At 51.3% G+C, this 20,089-nt stretch overlaps 1 protein-coding gene across 23 annotated transcripts in view; it reads right to left on the bottom strand.

Annotated features, from left to right (window-relative positions):
• Positions 1-560: 560 nt before the first annotated feature.
• LOC1277259 (trithorax group protein osa) overlaps positions 561-20,089 on the bottom strand; it is a 109,099-nt gene continuing 89,570 nt past the window's right edge. For 17 of the 23 annotated variants that reach the window (XM_061643205.1, XM_061643219.1, XM_061643210.1 and 14 more), the window contains 12 exons: positions 16,219-16,440; positions 15,953-16,132; positions 10,240-15,869; positions 9,430-10,158; positions 8,446-8,499; positions 7,483-7,578; positions 7,324-7,400; positions 6,023-6,069; positions 5,829-5,958; positions 5,085-5,176; positions 4,928-4,992; positions 561-4,851 (listed from right to left, as the gene is read on the bottom strand). In XM_061643205.1, the coding sequence (XP_061499189.1) occupies positions 4,788-4,851; positions 4,928-4,992; positions 5,085-5,176; positions 5,829-5,958; positions 6,023-6,069; positions 7,324-7,400; positions 7,483-7,578; positions 8,446-8,499; positions 9,430-10,158; positions 10,240-15,869; positions 15,953-16,132; positions 16,219-16,440 (7,386 nt within the window). In that variant the 3' untranslated portion in view covers positions 561-4,787. The remainder of the gene's footprint in view (positions 4,852-4,927; positions 4,993-5,084; positions 5,177-5,828; positions 5,959-6,022; positions 6,070-7,323; positions 7,401-7,482; positions 7,579-8,445; positions 8,500-9,429; positions 10,159-10,239; positions 15,870-15,952; positions 16,133-16,218; positions 16,441-20,089) is intronic. The other 6 variants (XM_061643224.1, XM_061643225.1, XM_061643220.1 and 3 more) reach the window with 6 other exon arrangements.

The raw sequence follows: 20,089 nt of genomic DNA, 5'->3' as shown, positions 1-20,089 counted from the left end.
GAACGGAAACGACATTCCAGCAAATTTCAAACTTCATTCACCATTTGTTTCGTTGACTCGAGACATTATTCGATCAGAAATTCATCTAAGCATTTGAATCACATTATTCAAATTACCAAAGACATTCAGGGTCGGTCTGGTGGTATAGTCGTCAACTCGTACGACTTAACCAAACGTGCCCGTCACGAGTTCAAGCCCCCAAATAGATCGTGGGCTCCATACGTAAGACTGACTATTCTGCTGTGTGTGTAATAATCAGTAAGTTCACTGAAAGCCTAGCCCCCCACTAGTGGCACAGGCAGCAGGTCTTGACCGACAATGGTTGTTGTGCCAAAGATGGAAGAAGAAGAACAAAAATCTTCGTTCAGTGAGAGAGAATATGTAAGAATATTATAAAACCTAGTATTTTTGAAACTTATTTTTCTCGACATACTTTAGTCAGATACGTGGCGCTGTTCCGCGTGCCATTGTTCCAAACATAAATTACGACGATAGCTAATTCTAGGGTCATCACGAACTTTCATCTCTCTCTTTTCTCGCAGTGGTGCTTCACCAAAGTGTTTCAGTTTTCATATATATATTTTTTTCAATATTCGTATATTTTTTATCATCACCAGTTTCTCTCCTCTCCGCTCTTCATTCACAAGTTATGTTCATGCGTGTGATCTGCCGCTTGCAATTTCTACATTTCTACGCACTGTTTCAATTACATCCTTCCGTTCTCGTTCTCTACCACGTGTGGCGATATACTTATCTTCTGTGCAACACTTTATATTATCAGGGGCAGGGGTTGTTACATTCGCTTTTTCCCTCTCTCGCTCTTTCTCCGTATATGCCAGCAGATTCTCTAATTCTCTCGTGTCGCTTGGTTCGTGTCGATTGACATGTCATATCTCATTACTACTACTATTCAAATCTGTTTTTTTGTTCTTACACGAAACTGTATGCAAATACTATATTTAATTTGTTTCTGGCCGTACTTTCTCCGTGCGCGCACGAGTTCCTTAGCGAGCTCGGTTTTGTTGAGTGTGTTTCGTCTGTGGTTGTATTATCTTGTATCATCATCTTGTGCTCGTTTAGAGTTCTTAACATTGTAAACTTTGTTTCACCTGTTCACGACATGTTTTGTTTGCTTCACTTTCCCCCTTCTCTTAGTGTGTTAATAAGATATCTCTTTAGTTTGTCGATTAAATCAAAACATTTCATATGTTCAAGGTCCGATTCACGATCGCACTTTCCATCGCCCACCGCAGAGCGTGTGATTTTTGTATGGGGATTCTTATGGTAAATTTTGTTCATTTGACGAAACACGATGAAGACGACGATGATTAATGTAGCATTTTCTGTGTGAGTTTTTGGTGGTTTTGTCTGTTTAAAACATTCCCCTACATTTGTTGTACAACACACATACATTGCTATAGTCTCAACAACAACCGTCACACCACACCGGAACTACGCACGGGGACTGGGGCTTTCTCTTTAAAGAATGCACTGTGCACGTTCAAATCCTTTCGTATTTCACTAGGTATAAATACAGATCGGCCGTTTGTTGTACCATGCACGCAAATGTCAAGGTGTGAGCGTGTTATAAACGACCTCTTTGACGACAGCGGCATCCGCAATTGCGTGCCTTCCCTCTGTTTCGCTTAAAATAGGCCCCAGGCGACACAATAAACACGACGACACCACAAATTGAACGGTTTCGTAAACAACTAAGTAAGACAATATTTTACATACGGCATGCAGGGGAGAGGATTGTTATTGTTGGTAGTAATTTGTCTATTTCCTTTTCCAGCACCCGCTGGAGGAAAAAGGAAAACCTATTATCGAACTAACGTATACGCAAATTAAACTCAGCAAGAACACCATTATTAAAACCAAAAGTTGAGTCCCAGTACACACACTCACCGTGTGTTAGGGGAGGATAAGCTAATTTGGATGTTAGAGAGGTTTTGTTTTTGTTTTTTTGTTTGTTCGTCTCAAAATGAACGCGTGTAACAAACGAAAATGCGCCCCGAAATTCCAACACCCGGTTCATTCGGCAGTTCATTCACCCCCAGACATCGGAGGCGTCAATGTATCTTTTTATCGACAGTCTTCTCTAATGCGCATCTCGGCATATAACAACAGTCAGTCTAATCGCGAACATTCGTTCGTTCCCACCGTGTTCCTCGTAAATCCTTTTTCCACCACATACACCCAGACACACACAATTTGCACATTTCGCATATGCGTGTGTCCTTCCTTAGACATGCCGATCGAACATGGGCCACCCCATGTCGATCGAATTCGACCTTCTCTATATTACGGCTATGATGATGATCCGTATGCCCATAGATCGACAGCTTTATGTTTTCATCCGCGGGAAAGAGGGGGAAGTGTGTAGTGGTTTCCATAAATATAGACACTTAGAAATGGGTTCAAAAATCTGCTCACATTTCTCCTGCCGCCGCTTGCTTCCCACGATCTTCAATGCGCCCGTGCCAACTGTACTGTGTTGCATATTCACGATTTGGTTGTTTGCATGGGAACCACTAATGCAATACGGGAAAAGGGCGCCCCGTGCTGGCAGCCCCCCCGGGGAGTTGGTGCTATTAAAAAGGATATTTTTTCTTCCCCCACCCGGCAAATGACTTCCTCCGCCGGTACCCTTTACACAGTCACCTATTTGCCCCTTGTTATCATAACTCTAAATAAGGTTTCCTCTATACAATATACCGACTACGAGGGATGGGGGAGCAGCGGTTGGTTGTGTGTGTGTGTGGTTTTTGTTTTGATTAAATGCGTTTTCCCCTCGCACCCATTTACAGATTACCCGCACACGGTGGTCCCCGTGTGCTTTTTTCCGCCCCATTTCACTACCCGTGCAATAATGTAACTACTCTAATCGAAAAGGGGGTTTCCCGCTTCATTCATCCTGTGTACAACAGTTGGGGAAAACAAGGGAGAGAGGGCGACAACACGCCAACGGAGCAAATAATAATAATAATAATAATAACACACTGTGTGCGTGGTGATTAAACGCGCGTCCAACTACTTTGTTCGCTTCAGTTTCTTAGACTATTCCGAATACGTGATGATGCTGAGATGTGTGTGGGGCTCCGCGCGTATCGGAATCGTCGGCACGATCGACATGCAAACACGACACGTGTTGCGTCCTTTTTGTTTTCTGTTTCTTCCTCTACCTTATATGGTGTATAATATTACTTTTCCATTCTTTTTTGTTTCGTCCATCCTTTCCTCATAAATATAAAATATATAATATATATATACCGTTTTCTACTTACAATCTAATATTGTTGTTGTTTTTTGTTGTGGTTGTGTGTTGTTTGCATATCATCTCGCATTGATTTTGTTTTATACATACAATTTGTGTGAATGCCTCGCCACTTTTTTGTTCTCAACTTCTCTGTATTCCCCCGTGTCCTGTGACATGTGTGTTTTGTTGTTCGCTACCGTTCTTATCGGTGTTGATTTTCGCACTTGAAATGCAAGTGGTGACTGATGTGTTTATTTACATGCGACGCAATTGACGTCTGCTCACTTGAGAAATGCTCTTCTTAACACACGACCGATCGACCGACAAGTATTGTGACAAAAACGGAATTTTGTGCACAAAAGCAAGGTTTCGATGAGAATCAAATGGAACGAGCAGGAAATTAAACAACGTAACAAAACATTCTCTTTCCCTTTTTTATGTTCGCCTTTTAGTGTAAAGCGCGTTATCTCACTGTCCCTCATCAGCATTAGTTAAGGGCAGTTAGATGAAGGAGTTTCCGTTTTCCCGTCCTCCCCTTTCTTCTTTAATGGCAGACAAAATGCTCTGAGCAATGGGTCCTCGGGGTAAGAAGTTAGTTTGAATGCGCTAAAAAAACATAAATCGTATCCTGTTTTCACAAAGTGTTGTTCTCATGCTTCGAACAGCGGTGTCACTCAACAGAGCAGACTAATGGTCTGGTCGACGAAAACCCCGACAATAAAGCGTATAACACCGTGCGCCAACGCTAGATGCTTAGTCACTAAAGCACTAATCGATAAAATTGGATTATACATATACATATATAGTCAGTTACGCGCAAATGCGAACCTAAACCATAGTCGTTTAAATATTTACATCATCAATGGGGAGGTGCACTCACAGACCGTTCCATTGTTTTGTTTTCCCGCTTTTACCCCTAAAAGGTGGTGCCCCGCGGCAGAATCGAATCTATAATAATGTTGGCTAGCCTTACGCTGAGACACAAAGTCATTTCATAATACTTAAATATAATCTGATCAAAGAGAGAAAAAAGACTAAAGTAAGCCTACCCATATAGTTGTCGCGGCGGACGCGACAAGAAAATGTTTGTAATTATAGGACCAGCATTCCCTGGTCGTTCTGCTGCACAGCACCCAGACACACACGAACACACACAGCATGTATATCATTGCGTGTGTGTGCCCGCGCGTGCGTGTCTACTACTGCCTGCCAGCCTGCCTGTCCTAGCCTTGAAATACACACTTTTGTTATCCACTATATAGAACTATATGTATATAGCTTTCTTTTGTATCAATCTAGAAGTGTTGCTTTTAACGTTTGTTTGTTTGTTTTTGTTACTTAGTGTTTTTGGTCAAATTTGGGAAGAAATCAGGAAGGAGTTGTGAGATGAGTGTTGTGGTTTGTGGTTCGTGGTCGCACAGCATGAAACACTGCCAAAAAAGGTACCAGTGGTGTTGTTAGGAGAGTTGTGGACCAGCTGACACAGCATCACTGCCGCCAACTTGTCGTCGTAATTGGGGTTGTGCTACTAATGTTTACCACCCCGTGCTGCTTCCTCCAGTGCACGCACCTTCATCTCGCGCTCGTGTTGTCTGTAAGGGTAAAAGTAACCGAACAAAAACCAATCAATTAGTTAACGCGTTCGTTCAAATTGCTTCCGATCAATACCTCATGTACTGCTCATGCAGCGATTGGGCCCGGTCTAATGCACTTTGTCGTTGAAATTCAGCGGCCTGGTGGAATTGGAAAGTACGTTAGTTTATCTGTACTGCACAAAGATTGGGAAAACCCCCACCACCGCAAACACCTTTCATTGCCTTCTTACCTGCAGTGGATCATAGGACATACGCAACAGCACCTCCGAATGGGGATCCCTCGGCATTAAAACATTCGGCCGTGGATAGGGAGGAACGTTGGCTGCGGAGCGTGGACAAAAGGAACGAGCGCACCATCCATCCAGCCGGTTGATGTTTTATTGACCACAGCAGCAACAGAGAGATGGAAAAATAGTAAAAAAAGATAAACAATTAGTAAATATATTTAATATAGACGCAACACCACGATTTAGGTTAGAAATGAGAGTGAGAATAAAGTTGAACGAATGATAAACATGAAACTAATATCAACGATAGAGATGAAATGAAGTAGCTAACACTAATGGACGATATAAACTGTGTGACATTGGGAAGGTAATTTAACGTTCCGATTATAGACGCGCGAGCAAACACAATCTCCGTATACAATCGATAACATTGCCCCCCCACACGAACGATCGCGAGCCCGATCTACAGACACGATTAAGCGCTAAATGAGTGATTGTGAAGGGGTTCCGGGGGACCAAGAACTAAGCTGATATACCGTGACAATCGAAGAAGAAGGATGCGGAAAGGGGAAGAGAAAGATCGAATTAAAAAAAAATAGGACATAGATGCACAGGATGAATGGATCATAATAGATGGATTTTTAACGAGAATGTGGGATTTTTGAGCGCATTTAGCTTTTCTTGTCTTTGTACACATTTGCTTTTCTTTTCTTTTCTTTGCGTGTATCTTTTGCAATACAAACTCACGTGGTAGATGAAAACCTGCTGCCGCCGCTGCCGCTGCCGCCGCCGCCGCTGCTGCCGAGTCTTGCTGCTGTTGCGAATGCAAGTGCAAGTGCGTATGGGAGTGTGCATGGTATTCGCCAGCCAAGCGCAACTGTAACAAGTGAACAGAAACCAACAACATAAAACATGATTGACGTTTCGATGCTGATACGTACCATCGGATCGGATGGATCCAGCCCAGCAACAGGATGCGGTGGCAAGCCTGTGTTGTGTGCGTTGTTGTGCGTGCGTCGATCATTGTGGTTATCCGAACACACGAACCAGCACATACACGCACGCACACACCATTTCCCGGTTTTTCCCGTGTTGGCAGTGGCATTTAGCGCATTTAGGGATCATCGGTTGTGTTGTGAAGGCGGGTTTGGGTGGGGTGTTGGTTGATGATGGTTTCAGTTCCCGAGAGTGTTGGGTATCGGTTGCAAAGTTGTGAATTGCGAAAAATAAGGCGAGGAGCCATGATCACGCGTACAAACGGATCGGTAAATTAAATAGAAACAGAAAGACAGTGCAACAAATGGTAAGAACGCCGCAAGAACGTCACATGGACAGCGTACGCATTCGAAAATGTATCATAAAAAACACACACAAGGCAAGAGGCAAGCGGTCATAGACACCACATCAAGTGGGCACGGGGATCGAGTTGTTAGCATTGATAGTGGCGCATCAATGATGTGGATTCGAACACATTTAAACATTTCCCCATTCGCAAAAACGTTACAGTGCAGAACACAGCGCGTGTTGTGGTTTGGTAAGTTTGTTGTTGTTTTTGTTGTTGTTGTTGTTGTTGCAGGTGGCAGTGATGTTGGCAGTGGCCGCGGTGGTGTTCGGCATCGGCGTAGTGGTACGGTTTTGGCATATTTTCACATTCATCGTTTTTTTAAGGGAGGAAGGGAAGGGGTTTTCATGTTTGTTTGTTTTTTTTTTACAGAAGGATGGGATTTTAACGGGTAAAGGGGGAAAAAAGAAAATAGGTGTAATAATATCAGCACATTCATCAGCAGGATGATAGGTCACAGTAAACGCATTAGAAGGAATCGGAATCGTCGCCGGAACGGAGCGCACGCGCGGATTTCATCGATGGGGCGGCGGGTCGGACATCATCGTGTCCCGGTTGATTATGATGATGATCGTACGCGTTAATTAAACCGTGGGAAGGAATTCGATCGCGGAGAAGTTCGGTAATAGGTGCGATTGGAAACGCACACACACACACAGAAACATACAAGCATTAACACGCACACACCCCGGAACATGAGTAAACCAGCCCCCGATGTGAGCGAGGAAGAAGAGAAGAGAAACACAAAAAAAGGAAAACGTAAGAAACACGTGTTTGAATTGAATGTAAAGAAAGAGAGAAAGAAAGGAAGAACAAATCGAAATCGGTCGGTTAAAGGAAATTAAACAGCCGGCGCGCAGCCGTGGCGGGGCGGCGTGTCATGCGAATCGGATACGTTACCTATTCGTTCCCGCTCCAGTTGTGCGATGGCCGCCGGATTGCCGTAAAGCCCAGGGAACTGTGACGGATGCATTCCTCTGTGGAAGGGAGTAAAACGAAGCGGAAGTCGTTAGTGTGAAACTACATTTAACTACTGTTGTTTGTCACTGTGGGTCTTACCTCATTCGATAGTACTCCATCCAGTGCGGATCTAGCCGGGATGGGCCCATGCCGGGCTGGTTCTTGAGGTCCTCGAATTCCCTAAAAAAGATGTCCCTGTTAATCGGAGAAATTTCGCAAAAATCGATCAATATCATTCTATGAACGAAAGCACCAGGCAGCGGTGGCGGTGGGCGAACGGCTGGGTAGGTATAGCAAAGCAGGTAGAACTTAAACACACATTACACACACATACATACACCGATAATGGTTTGTCTTATTCGTATGAATTAAGGTATGAAATAGTTTGTATGAGAACGTGAACTTTAAATCGATCGATAGTTAAAACAAAGCCCAACAATTAAATTATAGTTAGAGATTAGCATTTTGAAGTGAAACATCTGTAAATGTAGAGCGGTTATACATCTTTTCATCGTCAAATTAGACTTATTGCACAGACAAACAAACAAGGAATAAACTGACGAGGAGTAAAGATTGATTGGTGGTTAAATTAATACTGCATGTAAGTATGTGTGTTTAAGAGCTTGATGTCTCCTGCAAACGCTATCGTGCATAATAAATGATATTGAATTTTGATAGATGATTTTCGTAAATGAAACGTATACAACAATGCTTCGAAAAATACTACCAATTTACCTTGCCGGAATGGCTATTTCGACAAGTGGTAGTATTTTGTTAGGCCAAAACTACATAACGCGTCTATAACTTTGCCAATCGATTGAAAAACAAAAATGCTTATGAAAACAAATGATTCAGGTGAAAGGATTGCAGGATAGTTTTATGGATTATATGACGATTAGGGTCGCAAAATGAGATGTAAAAATCGATGATATGCCAATTAATACACACATACATCGTATATGCGCATGCCGCATTAATATAATATACGATTGAGAAGCAAAGGAATTAAAGCGTAGCGTAAAAAGAAGCAACAGAAGAAAAAAACAATTCTATCTACTATACCTTTCTCTATTGTACAGTGGATGGTATGGTGGCGGAACCATCGTTTCCACAGGACTAGATAATATTGGAAAAATAGAAAAGAAGAAAAAAGCGAAAAACAGGATGAAAAATTGTACTGTAAGATTGATCCAGCTGTCCCGTAAGTAATGTTAAAATATGCATTAGCGGCCAAAGGCCATAGAAATTGGCTTCCAACAAAGCTCTATCAGGAGAAAGAGAGATCTCAGCCAGTGCAGTAAAATTTCACTGTCAATGTCAAAAAAACAAATCTGACTGAAACAAAATCCATGTAAGTGTCACGTACTCAATTGTAATGATCAGAGGTGATACTAAAAATGATTGGTGTGACCAATGCATGCTTCGTGACATTTTATCGACCACCGCTTGGTCAGTCACTATGTCATGACTTTTTTTACTGTGATCAGTTCTGCAAAATCAACCAAATCATGTCCACGCCACTCGCAAGCACCGCATATCTCCCATGACTATCGTAATGATCACCGACAGAAAATGTCGTGACAAAGTGAATAACAAATCGTTGAGTGCTGAACAAAATGTCACCAAGCATATGATTGATCCATCAACTGTTTGAGTCTCATCTCTGATCATCTCAGTTGTGTACGTGAGCTGATTTGAACTTCGTTTCAGTCATGAGTGTTGTTGACTAAAACAGTGACATTTGGTAACACTTTTCGCAGCCAAAAAAAAAACATGATCATGCTTGTGCCGGCATTAAGTTCAGTTTGTCAGTCAGAGTATCGGGTTTGCCTCAAGCATTTGCTCGTCGCAATCGACATGTCATGACGTACATTCATTGAGTATCAACAATGAGCATCAAGCTACCATATGTTCATTGTTTTCGTCGGTGAATATCTCGTGATGCTCATGACATTTTGCAGCTAGAACACTCAACTTTACACAACAAACGAGTAGAGTCGGTTTAAAAAACCTTCTCCAACCGAAAGGCACAACACAAACACCTACCTAAAACCAACGTGTGGCCGCGCGTACTCCGACAGCTGCCTGAGGGCCGGCGTGTCCGGGTACGGTTTAATGTCCGGCTTCATCGACTGTTGCCCAGGCGACGGATGGCCCGGATGATGGCCCGGCGGCGGTGGACCCTGCGGTCCGCCCGGTCCGCCCGAGCCCGAGCTACTGCTGCCCGCGCTGCCCGGCTTGCCTGCCGCTGCGGCAGCCGCCGCCGCCGCCGCTTGCTGCTGCGCCTGCTGCTGAGCGGCCGCCTGCTGCTGTGCCTGGTGGTGCGCCTGCTGCGCTTGATGTTGCGCAACGGCCGCCGCCTGCTGCTGCTGCGCCTGCTGCTGTTGCTGATGGTGATGCTGAGCGGCGGCCGCCGCTGCTGCTGCCGATGCGGCAACCGCTTGATGGTGCTGGGCAGCTGCCACCGCCTGCTGGTGCGCCGTCACGCTCGGATGCTGCTGATGGTGCGGATGGGACGGTGGTTGATGGGGATGGGGCTGCATTGACGGGTGGTGCTGCTGTTGCTGCTGCTGTTGCTGCTGTTGCTGCTGCTGCTGCTGGTGCTGATGCTGCGCCTGGGCCGCCTGCTGTGCTTTCCGTTCCCGCTCCTTCTCTGCCAGCTTGCGATCGCGCTCTTCGCGCTTGCGGGCCAGCTTGGAGTCGGGCGTCGGTTTGAATTCGAGATCGGTACGGGTGCAGGAGTTGTAGTCACCACGATCACAGCGTCGTACGAAGCTAAAACACGGCGAGGGAGGAAAAGACGTTCAATTAAAATCTATTTCAAACACAGGTTTGATTGACTGCTCGACTACTTACATTGCCGATTGCGACCGGTGGCACTCGGTATCGTCCGGTTTGGCTTCCGGGCTCGGGCCCCGGTTCATGTCATGGACAGGGGACGGCGGTTCCGGATCCGGATCGATGTCGAGCGTTTCGATGTGCACCGGTTCGCTCGGGTGCGCCGGATGGTGCCCGGGCGGCGGTGGCGGCCCATGCCCCGGATGATGGTGCGGGTGATGGCCCGGCGGCGGACCTAGCCCGCCACCGGCCGCCGCATGGGCGTGGGCTCGCAGCGCGTCCATATGGCTGGTCGGCTTGCCTCCACCGACCGGAGGCAGCTGGTTCTCGATGAACGGATTGTGCGGCTGCGGTGGACCGTACGGCGAGTGGTGATGGGGTGGACCGGCCGGATGGAACGGGCTCCCGCTGAGCGGATGGCCACCGGGCGGACCGCCCGGCATGCCGACCATCCCCGGACCGCCCGCCCCGCTGGGCGATGGGCCTCCCCGGCCGGGGCCACCCGGTGGTCCGGCTGACGAGCCGCTCTGGCTGGACGAGTTGGAATGCCCACTGCCCGGACCACCGCCGCCTCCATTGCCAGACCCGGAGGACGACTGCTTCGAACGATCATTTCCGCCCGACCCGGACAGCGACGATACGGACGAGGTGGAGGAGGAGGAAGTTTGCGGTTGCTGCGATTTGCTGCCACCGCCGGAGGATTTCGACTTTTCGCTCGCATTGCCGTGCACCCCGGGGCCACCGGCCCCAGGCGCGTCCTCGGGCCGGGGCGGCGGTATCGCGGTCGGGTGCCCGTGCAGCATCGGATTGTCGAGGGGTGAGCCGCCGGGCTTCATGTACGAGAAGCCGGGCCCGTAGGCGGGACCGTACGGGTACGGCGCGTAGAACGGGTTGTGATGGTGCGGATTGAACAGCGACGGGTGCATCAGCGGGTACGGCTGCGAGGCGTGCATCACCGAGCCGGGAATGCCCGCCATCGGGCCCGTCATCGGCAGAGGTAGAGGCATCTGGGGGTGTCGTATGACCGGTGGCGATGCGCCCGGCCGGAACGGGTGGGACGGTGGCGGCGATCGCTGTCCCGAGGGGCCACCGTACATCTTGCTCAGCGGGCTGGAGATCAGCGCCGTCGACGGTGCGGACGAGGACGGTGGCGGTGGTGTCATGTGGGGGCTCTGCTGGCGCATGATTTGGCGGTCGCGTTCGGCCGAGGCGGCTGCGGCGGCCGCCGCTGCTGCGGACGAGCTGCCGCTGCCTCCCGCACCACCCGCACCCGGCGTCGACGGGTGGTGGCTCAGGTGCATCGGGCTGCCCCGGCTCAGGCCGGAGCTGTTCGAGTTGGCAGGTGAGCTGGATCGGTGATGATGGCCGCCCGGGCCCGGGTAGCCACCGCCGCCCGGGGTTCCCGGTCCGCCCGGCGGCACGTTCGGGCTGGCCCGGCTCAGCGCGGACGACGAGGAGGACGGCGGTCCACCACCGCCGGCCCCGGTCGGGGTGGACGGGGACTGTGCCGCCAGCGCACTCACCGACTGGTGCATTGATGTGGGCGGCAGGTGGCCATGCGGACCACCCGCCAGACTGCCCGGCCCGGACGAAGGTGAGCGGCGGCCGGCGCCCGCCACCTCCATCAGGCTGCCGAGCGCGGATGGTGTGGGCCCGCCGAGCAGCGGCAGGCCGGCACTGTGTGCCGCCAGCGAGGGCGGCAGCAGCCCGGCGTGTCCCACCAGCGGACCGGCCAGATGGGCCGGATGGTGCGGAGGTAGCTGCATGCCGGGGTGACCCAGGTGCAGCGGCAGCGGATGGGGTAGCATGCCGTGCGGTGGCGGCACTCCCTGCAACAGTGAGTTGATAGGGGAGGCGCGGGTCGGCGGCAGCTCGTTTGTGCCGGGTCGGGGCGGTTCGCGGTCCCGGTCCGACCGGTGATGGTGCGCCATTGGCTGCAGCCCCAGCGGTCCATTGTCGGACGAGGGCCGCATCGGGGCAGGGGAATGGGACGTTACCGCCGTGGAGGAGGAGGATGATGCAGTCGTGGAGGTGAGGGCAGTGCTGCCGCTGGACGAGACGGCCAGCGAAACCGAGCTCGGCACCGAGGAGGGTGGCATTGGTCCGCCCGGTCGGTGCATATTGCTAGGCTGGTACGGGCCCGAACCGGGCGGCGTTGGTAACAACTGCGGTGGAGGGACACCGCCCGGATGTGCCAACGGGTGACCGCCGAGCACGGGGGGTACATGCACGCCACCCGGCTGGGACGTTGGTGGTACTGGCGACGAGTTCGGGCCGGCGCCGAGCAACGTTGGCATCAGCCCCGGATTCACGATATGTCCCGGGTGGCCCGGGGGCGGTGGTCCATGCGGCGGTGGATACGATCCAGCACCGTGCGGTGGTAGCGAGGGAGGAGGCCCACCCGACTGGGGCGAGGCAATACTGCTGCCGTGCAGGGGCGTCGCCTGAGAGCTGCTGTTGCTGCCCTGGCTGTCCTGGTTGGGAGTGATGGCGTGGCGCCCCGAAGCCGACACGTCCAGCGGGTTGGACGCATCGTTCGCCCCCGGGCCGCCGCTGCTGCTCGACGAGCTGCTCTTCAGCAGATTGTCCGCCGAGAAGCTGTTGTTCTTGAGCGAGGTGGGCGTGTCGCTCGCCACCGAGGAGGGTGGATACTTCATCGGGCCCATGGCCTCCGGCGGCAGGTACTTCAGATCTTGCGGCTGTGACTGCGGCTGTCCGGGCAGGCCGCCCGCCAGCGGATGGTGCGGATGGTGGTGCTGGCCGGGCGGTCCCGCCCCGAACGGTGGCATCCCGGGCGGTCCGTACTTGACCGCCGCCATCGGATCGTACTTGAACGTGTGCTCGTAGTGCTGCCGCAGCATGCTGAGCTGGGCCGGGTCGGGATAGTGGCTCTTGGGGATGAGCGGCAGCGGCCCACCGACACCGGATGGGGGTGGAGGCGCTACGCCACTGCCGCTGCCACTGTCCGAGGCGGGCGACGGTGCAAACTTGCTGCGCTCGTCCGGCGGAGGGTACTTTAGGTTCAGGCCCGTCAGATCCTGCGCGTACTGGGACAGCTTCATGTGGGGCGGCGGTCCTGCGCCGGATGGTGGTTCGCCCGGCGCTCCGGAAGCGGACGGCGGTCCGGGCGGACCACCGCCAAGCTTCAGCGGGAGTGGACCACCATCCTGGTTGGGTGGCGGTGGGGGACCGTGCGCCGGGTACCGCTTCATATCGTACTCGAGCGGCTCGTCCTGCGGCCCTGGTGGACCGTACTTCAGGCCCGGCGGTTCGCCCGGTCCGGGTTGATGATGCGGTGGCAGTGGCCCATACTTGTGCTCCCCGTACTTCATACCGTCCTCGCCCGGATGCCCACCGTACTTGATGTGACTTTCGTACGGTTTCATGACGAGATTTTCCGGATCGTACTTCATCTCGGGCGGGCCTTGGGCGGCGCCACCTTGACTGGACGATTCGTTGCTACCGGTGCCTCCGCCCGGCATCAGTTTCGCTTCCGACTTGACCTCAATCTTGAGCTTCAAATCCTGCGGCTCGCTAGGGGCACCACTCGTTGGGGCCGCGCCGCCACCGACACCGGAGCCGGAGGATTGCTCTCCGGGCGCGGAGGACGATCCGGCAGAGGCCGCCGACGCCACCGCCGCAGCAGCTGCACCAGACTCTTCGTTCGGTTCCTTCTTGATGAACACGTCTTTGGAGTTAAAGTCGACCGATGCTGCTGCTGAACCGGCCGGTGCGCCCGTGGGAGGTCCGGTCGCGGCAGAACCTTCCTGTTTCATGTTGGCCAGCTTCGAAGCCATCTCCTGGTCGCTGGACGGGGCGGGTCCGAGCGCATTTACGCACGGTTTGCCCTCCACCGCCGTGGTGGTGGTGCCGCTGCCGGCTGTGCTGACACTGGTACCGTTGGTTGCTGCGGCCGCTTCCTCCGACGATGGAGCAACTCCCTGCTGGGGCGGTTCACTGCCATCGGCGCCGGGTAGCAATGCGCCCGCGGTCGGTGGTGCCGGCGTTGCGACGGGCGTAGTGGCCGCCGTCGACGGCGGAGAGATGTCTTCCGTTTCGGGCAGCTTGGCGGTGTCTGCGGCCGTTGGAACGGTTGCTACCGCCGACGCAACAACGGCACCCGTAGCACCCGCGTTCGAATCGTCATCCTTGTCTTCCGAACCACCCGACGAGGACTTGGCCACGGTCGAGGTGGTCGTATTGCTGCTGCTGCTGTTTTCGTTCGACTCCGTAACCATCGGCTCGGCGGCGAGCGGTGGTCCGAGCGACAGTGGATCCTTCTCGTCGTCCTTCGCGGCTGGCACGCTTCCGTCGGCAGTGGGTCCTGCGCCGCTGCCCGTACCGGAGCTGATCGAGTTTGCGCCCTGCAACCGCTCGTGTCCGATTGGTGTCGGCGTGCCGGTGGTGCGCGTACCGATGCTCGTTTCCGTCGCCGCCTCGCTGACCGATTCCATCTCGTCCAGCACGGAGCCGGGCCGGCTGTCGGTGGTGAGGCTTTCGGCCGGGCTGTCCGAGCGTTTGCGCTTCTGTCCATCCTTCTCATCGCTTCCGTCCACCTCCTGCTCGTTCGAGCGCTTCTTGCCCTTGCTCGGGGTGGTCGTTTCCGTCTTGCCCGGTCCAGCGGACTTGCTGCCTTTGCTGCCGGTCTGCGAACCGCCATGCTTGCCACCGACACCGTCCACCGTCGGGCCAACTGCACCCGAGGAGCTGCTGTTCCCGCCATTACCAGTGCCTGTGGTAGTGGTGGTGGTGTTAGTGTTGGTGCTACTGCTATTATTGCTGCTGCTGTTCGTCGTTTTGCTGGGCGTCTTTGGACTGTCCAGACTTCCGCTCGCTCCGTTCCCACTGCTACCACCGGTGTTGGGCGCACCACCGCCCGCCGTGGCTGCGGCGCCAGCAGTGGCTGCGGCTGCGGCAGTGCCGGTCGCTGTCTGCTGCTCCGGTGTCTCCGTACCGCCCCGCTTGGGCCGCTTCGCATTGGTAGCATTCGTTTCTTTCGTTGGCTTTTGGCGGGTCCGCATCCTCGACGGAGATTCCTCGCCGGTGACCGTGCCCCCGCCAATGCCGCCGCTGCTGGCCGTCGTCGTAAAGTCTCCGACGCCGACGGAACCGCCGACGCCGCCGTTACTTCCGTTACTACTGCTACTGCTGCTGCTACTGCTGCTGCTACTGCTGCTGCTGCTACTGCTGCTACTGCTGCTGCTGCTACTACTGCTGCCTCCTCCTCCACCGCCACCGCCTCCTCCGCCGCCGCCGCCGCCGTTGCTACCTGTTCCAACGCCGGCCGTACCGTTGGCGGTGGCTGTCGCTGCAGCCGCCGCCGCTGCCGTCGCCTTGTTGGCGCTCGAATCGCTGTCGCACTCGCTCACGTCGTCCTCGGTAACGGAGCTGTTCTCCTCCTTGCCGATCGGCGACGGTCGGGACGAGCCGGTATCCGTCACGGTGCGCTCGGGGGTCTGTTCCTTCTTGCTGTTGCTGTTGCTGCTGCTGCTGCTGCTACCGCTACTGTTCGGCGCGGTGCCGCTCGCATTACTGTTCGTCCGTGTGTTGCGCCGTCGGAGCGAGCTCGCCCGTCGTCTGCGGTGGGGCCGGTTCTGGTTTGCCCCCGGCGTCTTCTTCCACAGATAGTAAAACTCTACCAATTCCGGCTGCGTGTTGAAGGGAAAATAGTTAATCTCCAAAAATCAGAAAGCGAACCAAGCGAGAGAAAAAAAAGGAAGCGCCACATTACCGTTGGCCGATGTGGTAACAGGTCTTTGTGGATGCGAAAAAAATTCTTCCCAAACTGTCGCAAACCCTTGATGAAGCGTTTCGTTTCCTCCTCGGTCCACTTCTTCTCGATGCCCTTCGTCACGGGACACTTTAGCAGAGCTTCTAGGGCTTTGCCGGCGTCGTATCCTGAGTCGTGTAACTGCAACGATGGGGGAAAGCAAAGAGAGACATTAATGATGTTTGTTAAAAAAACAAACAGATCTACGCCCGCTAATCGATACTTACAACATCAAATGCATTTATAGTTGTATCGTCACGACTAGCTGCCATACAACCATCTTCCTCGCACATACCCTGAAAGGCGGATATTGAACGAGCGGCGGTCAGGTACATCAACAAATCATTATCAATGTACAGTCCGGGTGTCCATCTTGGATCCTCTAGGTCGCGATCTTCATCGTCCTCGGAGCGGTAGTTCTCGATCGGTTGATAGTCTGGTAATGTTGCCTGCCGCGAGAAAAGTGGAATCCAAACAAAGGTCAAACAAAGGTTCAAAAAGCTTTGGTAAGGTTTTGTGAGTGTTAATGTCTTTTGGATGAAAATGTGTGTGTGGAGAAGGAGGAGGAAGTGTTGATGATGAGATGCGTTAGATGAAATTAGTCGATAAAGCACGATCGGTAGCAGCAGTGTGTTACACAACAGTGAGCTAAGATTGATCGGTCGCTGAACGAAAGCTTTTGCCTTGAATCGCGGTGAAGGCGATGATGGTGGTGAAAGTAAGCATTGATTTTTCTCGTACGTGTGAAATTTTAAGCAAAACAAGCGGACAGGCAATTAGGCAAACCAACTGCACACACAGTAGTAGCTTCCGTCGATCGCCGCAAGCACGTACAGTACATTATTTCCAAAAATTGATCATCATCTCCGACGGATGGACTGTTGTGTGTGTGTTTGTGTGAGTGTATTAGCAAAATTAACAAAATTAGAGTAAACAAATCATGTTGCTCGATGTGTTTGTCTGCGTATGAAATGGAGAAACATCTACGGAAAGAAGGAAAGTATCGCGCGCAATGGCGCAAACCGATCGGACGCAATAGCTTATTAAGCATCGTGTGTTAGAGCCGCGCGCACAGCGTTTGGAGAGTGTTAAATGGGAGTAATGAGCCTCGAAAAAAAAGGTGAAGGTGAAAGAGAAAATGTAATGAGGGAAATATTGGCACGCATGATCATGATGAGGATGATGATGGTGAATGAGTAATGATGTAATTATTTAATTATTGATCGTTTGCAGCGCGCGGTACGTATACAGCTTTCAGAGAGACTTCAGAAAGAGCAGCACGAAATCATCACCGAACGGAAGAAAGAGAGAGGAGTTTGTTGTTGCCAGCAGTGCGGATTGTTGCATATGAACAACTTATTGTTAGAGCACACACTGTTGAAGATCGAACGACGAAGATGAGCCAAATGGGTAGATTGTTCTCGGATCTTTCTAAAAAGGGAATGATGATGGTTTATTTCCGGTGAAAAACCGCCGGAACATTGCACAATGCTTAGACGAATTAGACGCGAAGGATTAGAAGTATCTTTACATCGATCTTTCAGCTACATAAGTTCTATCCAAAATCTATTACCAGCCATGCTTTGGGAGCGGAAATAAATTGTGTATGCAGTATGTACTCCACACATGCTTAATGATTTCATTTTCCACAGAGTATATGTATTCCATTACTGCACAACCATGGGGAAATGAGACTGCTGCTACACACTTAATCTCTCGAATGAGGGCGATTAATTAATCATTTTTTCCCCATTCGTAATGGCACATGCAAGAAAAGATATTTTTAAATACATTTCTCCCACTGCACCACTGCCCATTAGCGTGGCCGCACGCATTTTGCATTTAAAAACACTTCCTCTCCACGCATCACAACGCACCACCCAATGAGGCGTTATGAATGCATGTGTGCACACCTTGGCGCTTGATTCGCGATTAGAAAGAAGAGGTGTTTTTGTTGCACAATTTGTTTCCTTCTCTTCATGATGCCGCGCGCACCACAACAGAAGGTTTTGCGTTTACTCCCACAGCGCAGAGGAGTGTTTATGTGAGGGGTTAGAGATTGTTATGGGTGCATAAATTGAATCCAATTTTCTCATTTCCATCCACACGCGCACACACACACGCACTGTACAATCTGCACAGTCACTCTCCACAGAAAACCGCACAACAAAGAGATCGTTTTTCTTTCAGCTTCCTACCAAACAACCTTCTTCTCGTCGGATGTGAGACGATCATGATCAGCTCCCACACACACACACACACACTCAATCGAGATACGCGCACGCAGAAGGGTAAGTGGGAGGAGTGCTTCTTGTTTAATTCATCCCTTGCTTTACTTTTCCCTTTTCGCTCCTTCTTCTCTGCCACTCTATCTCTCTCTGGGTCACTACTTCCTTCCCTTGGAGGAATATGCTCTCAAACCTTCCGATCGTTTTGCCTCCCCGCCGTACCCTGCCCGACAAACTGTGTGTTAAATTTGTGTTTTCCACACCTTGCTTCCACACGCGCGAGCGGCGGCAGGCACGGAGTTGCGGGTGTTGTTGCTTCATTTCCGCCCAAGTCGGCCGCTTCACCGTTTACTCGATCCGCTTGAAATTGAGGCGATCTCCGGGCCGAGAAGATCGCCGACCGGCCTCTGATCAAACATCTCTGTATGTGTGTGTGTGTTTACCTTCTATGGGCGCGGTTTTCCATTTGCTATCCTTCTTCTTTTACGCCCGGGTACGTACGTAATTAATTTCAAATCGCTTCGTTATGGCTAATAAGCCAATAATATGGTGGAAAGATTTCAAAGATTGTCCGGTGGCGCACACCGCATCCGTCCCCACCTATGTGGTGGATGGGGGATCTGAATTGGATGGAAGAGTGCGGTTCGGCGGTATAATGGTGCTGGTTGTTAGTATAGTGTGCGCGCGCTCACAACCATTGCCTTTTTTTACATTCTTTCAATGGAAAACCATCCATCCCATCAGCACACGATCATCATCCTCATCATCATCATCATGGACGTGCGCACACACACACACAGACACACCAAGGGTCATTCAAGAAGAAGGGCGCCATCGATGGTGGCTCGTGAAGATGACGATGATGATGGCGACTACCGACCGCAAACCGTTGTACAACTGGCGCTATGTGAACGGTACACACCACTGAACGGTGTTTGGGGCCACCGCTTTTTTTTTAGACCGACCTCCAACAGAAGAAAACTCGTCCAATAAGTCAGTGGCAGAGATACCAGCAGCCAGCATGTGACCGATGCAAGAAGTAGAGGAAAAAGCTCTCCCCATGTCCACGTTTAAGTGTGCTGTGTGGCGGGAAGTTTAATGGCGCGGGAAGCGTGATGGGCGTACTTGTGGAGGAAATGAAAAATAAACCACCGGGCGAGAGAATGGCCGTTTGGTGAAAATTCACATACAGCTTTTGCTGTTGCAAAGGAGCGAACGGAGAGGAAAGAGAGATGCAACAATACTACTGTACCATCGGCAACCGTCTCGGCGTGAGTGTCGGCGGTCGTCATCCTCATGATGAGCCAATTTGTCTGTGGATGGTACCGTTTTGGAGAAGTTTTGCAACTCGTTTCCTTTACCGTCGGCCATTTGGGTTGAAACCGTTCAGCGCAGAAACTGACATTCTGCATAATCAGTAAAGCGTGTGAGACTTGGGACGTGTTTATGATGGAAGGCTTCTATGACCTACTCTTGCTCCTTTTTTGATTTAGAATATTTGTAAAATTTAATTTAATTCCCATATATTACTATAATCTAGCTCTCCACACAGCAGTCCTCCAGCAGCAGTAGAGTTAAGCAGTCCAAGTTTGTCAACTGGGAAACAGTTCACCCATATTGGATTTGAAATGTCCGATCCGCCCTGTGAAAAGTGATCCTCTCTCCACATTACTTCATATCTAAACTCTTAACTTACGCGCCCCAACGGGTCTGGCGCTCTTTCAATACGAAATTAACCTATCACGCACATCATTTATACCGTCGTCTTCCCCCCCGCCCCTTCATTTGCTGCTTTCCAAACTAAAATTACCGCAATTTTTATTATCCCTCTATGCGCTCCATCCCCCTTCCCCTTTATCGAGAAGAACTG

The sequence above is a fragment of the Anopheles gambiae genome, chromosome 2 (assembly GCF_943734735.2).
Source record: "Anopheles gambiae chromosome 2, idAnoGambNW_F1_1, whole genome shotgun sequence".
In the NCBI taxonomy this organism is placed as follows: Eukaryota; Metazoa; Arthropoda; class Insecta; order Diptera; family Culicidae; genus Anopheles; species Anopheles gambiae.
Note: the sequence above shows the minus strand (reverse complement) of the source record. Positions and strands in the feature narration are given on the sequence as shown.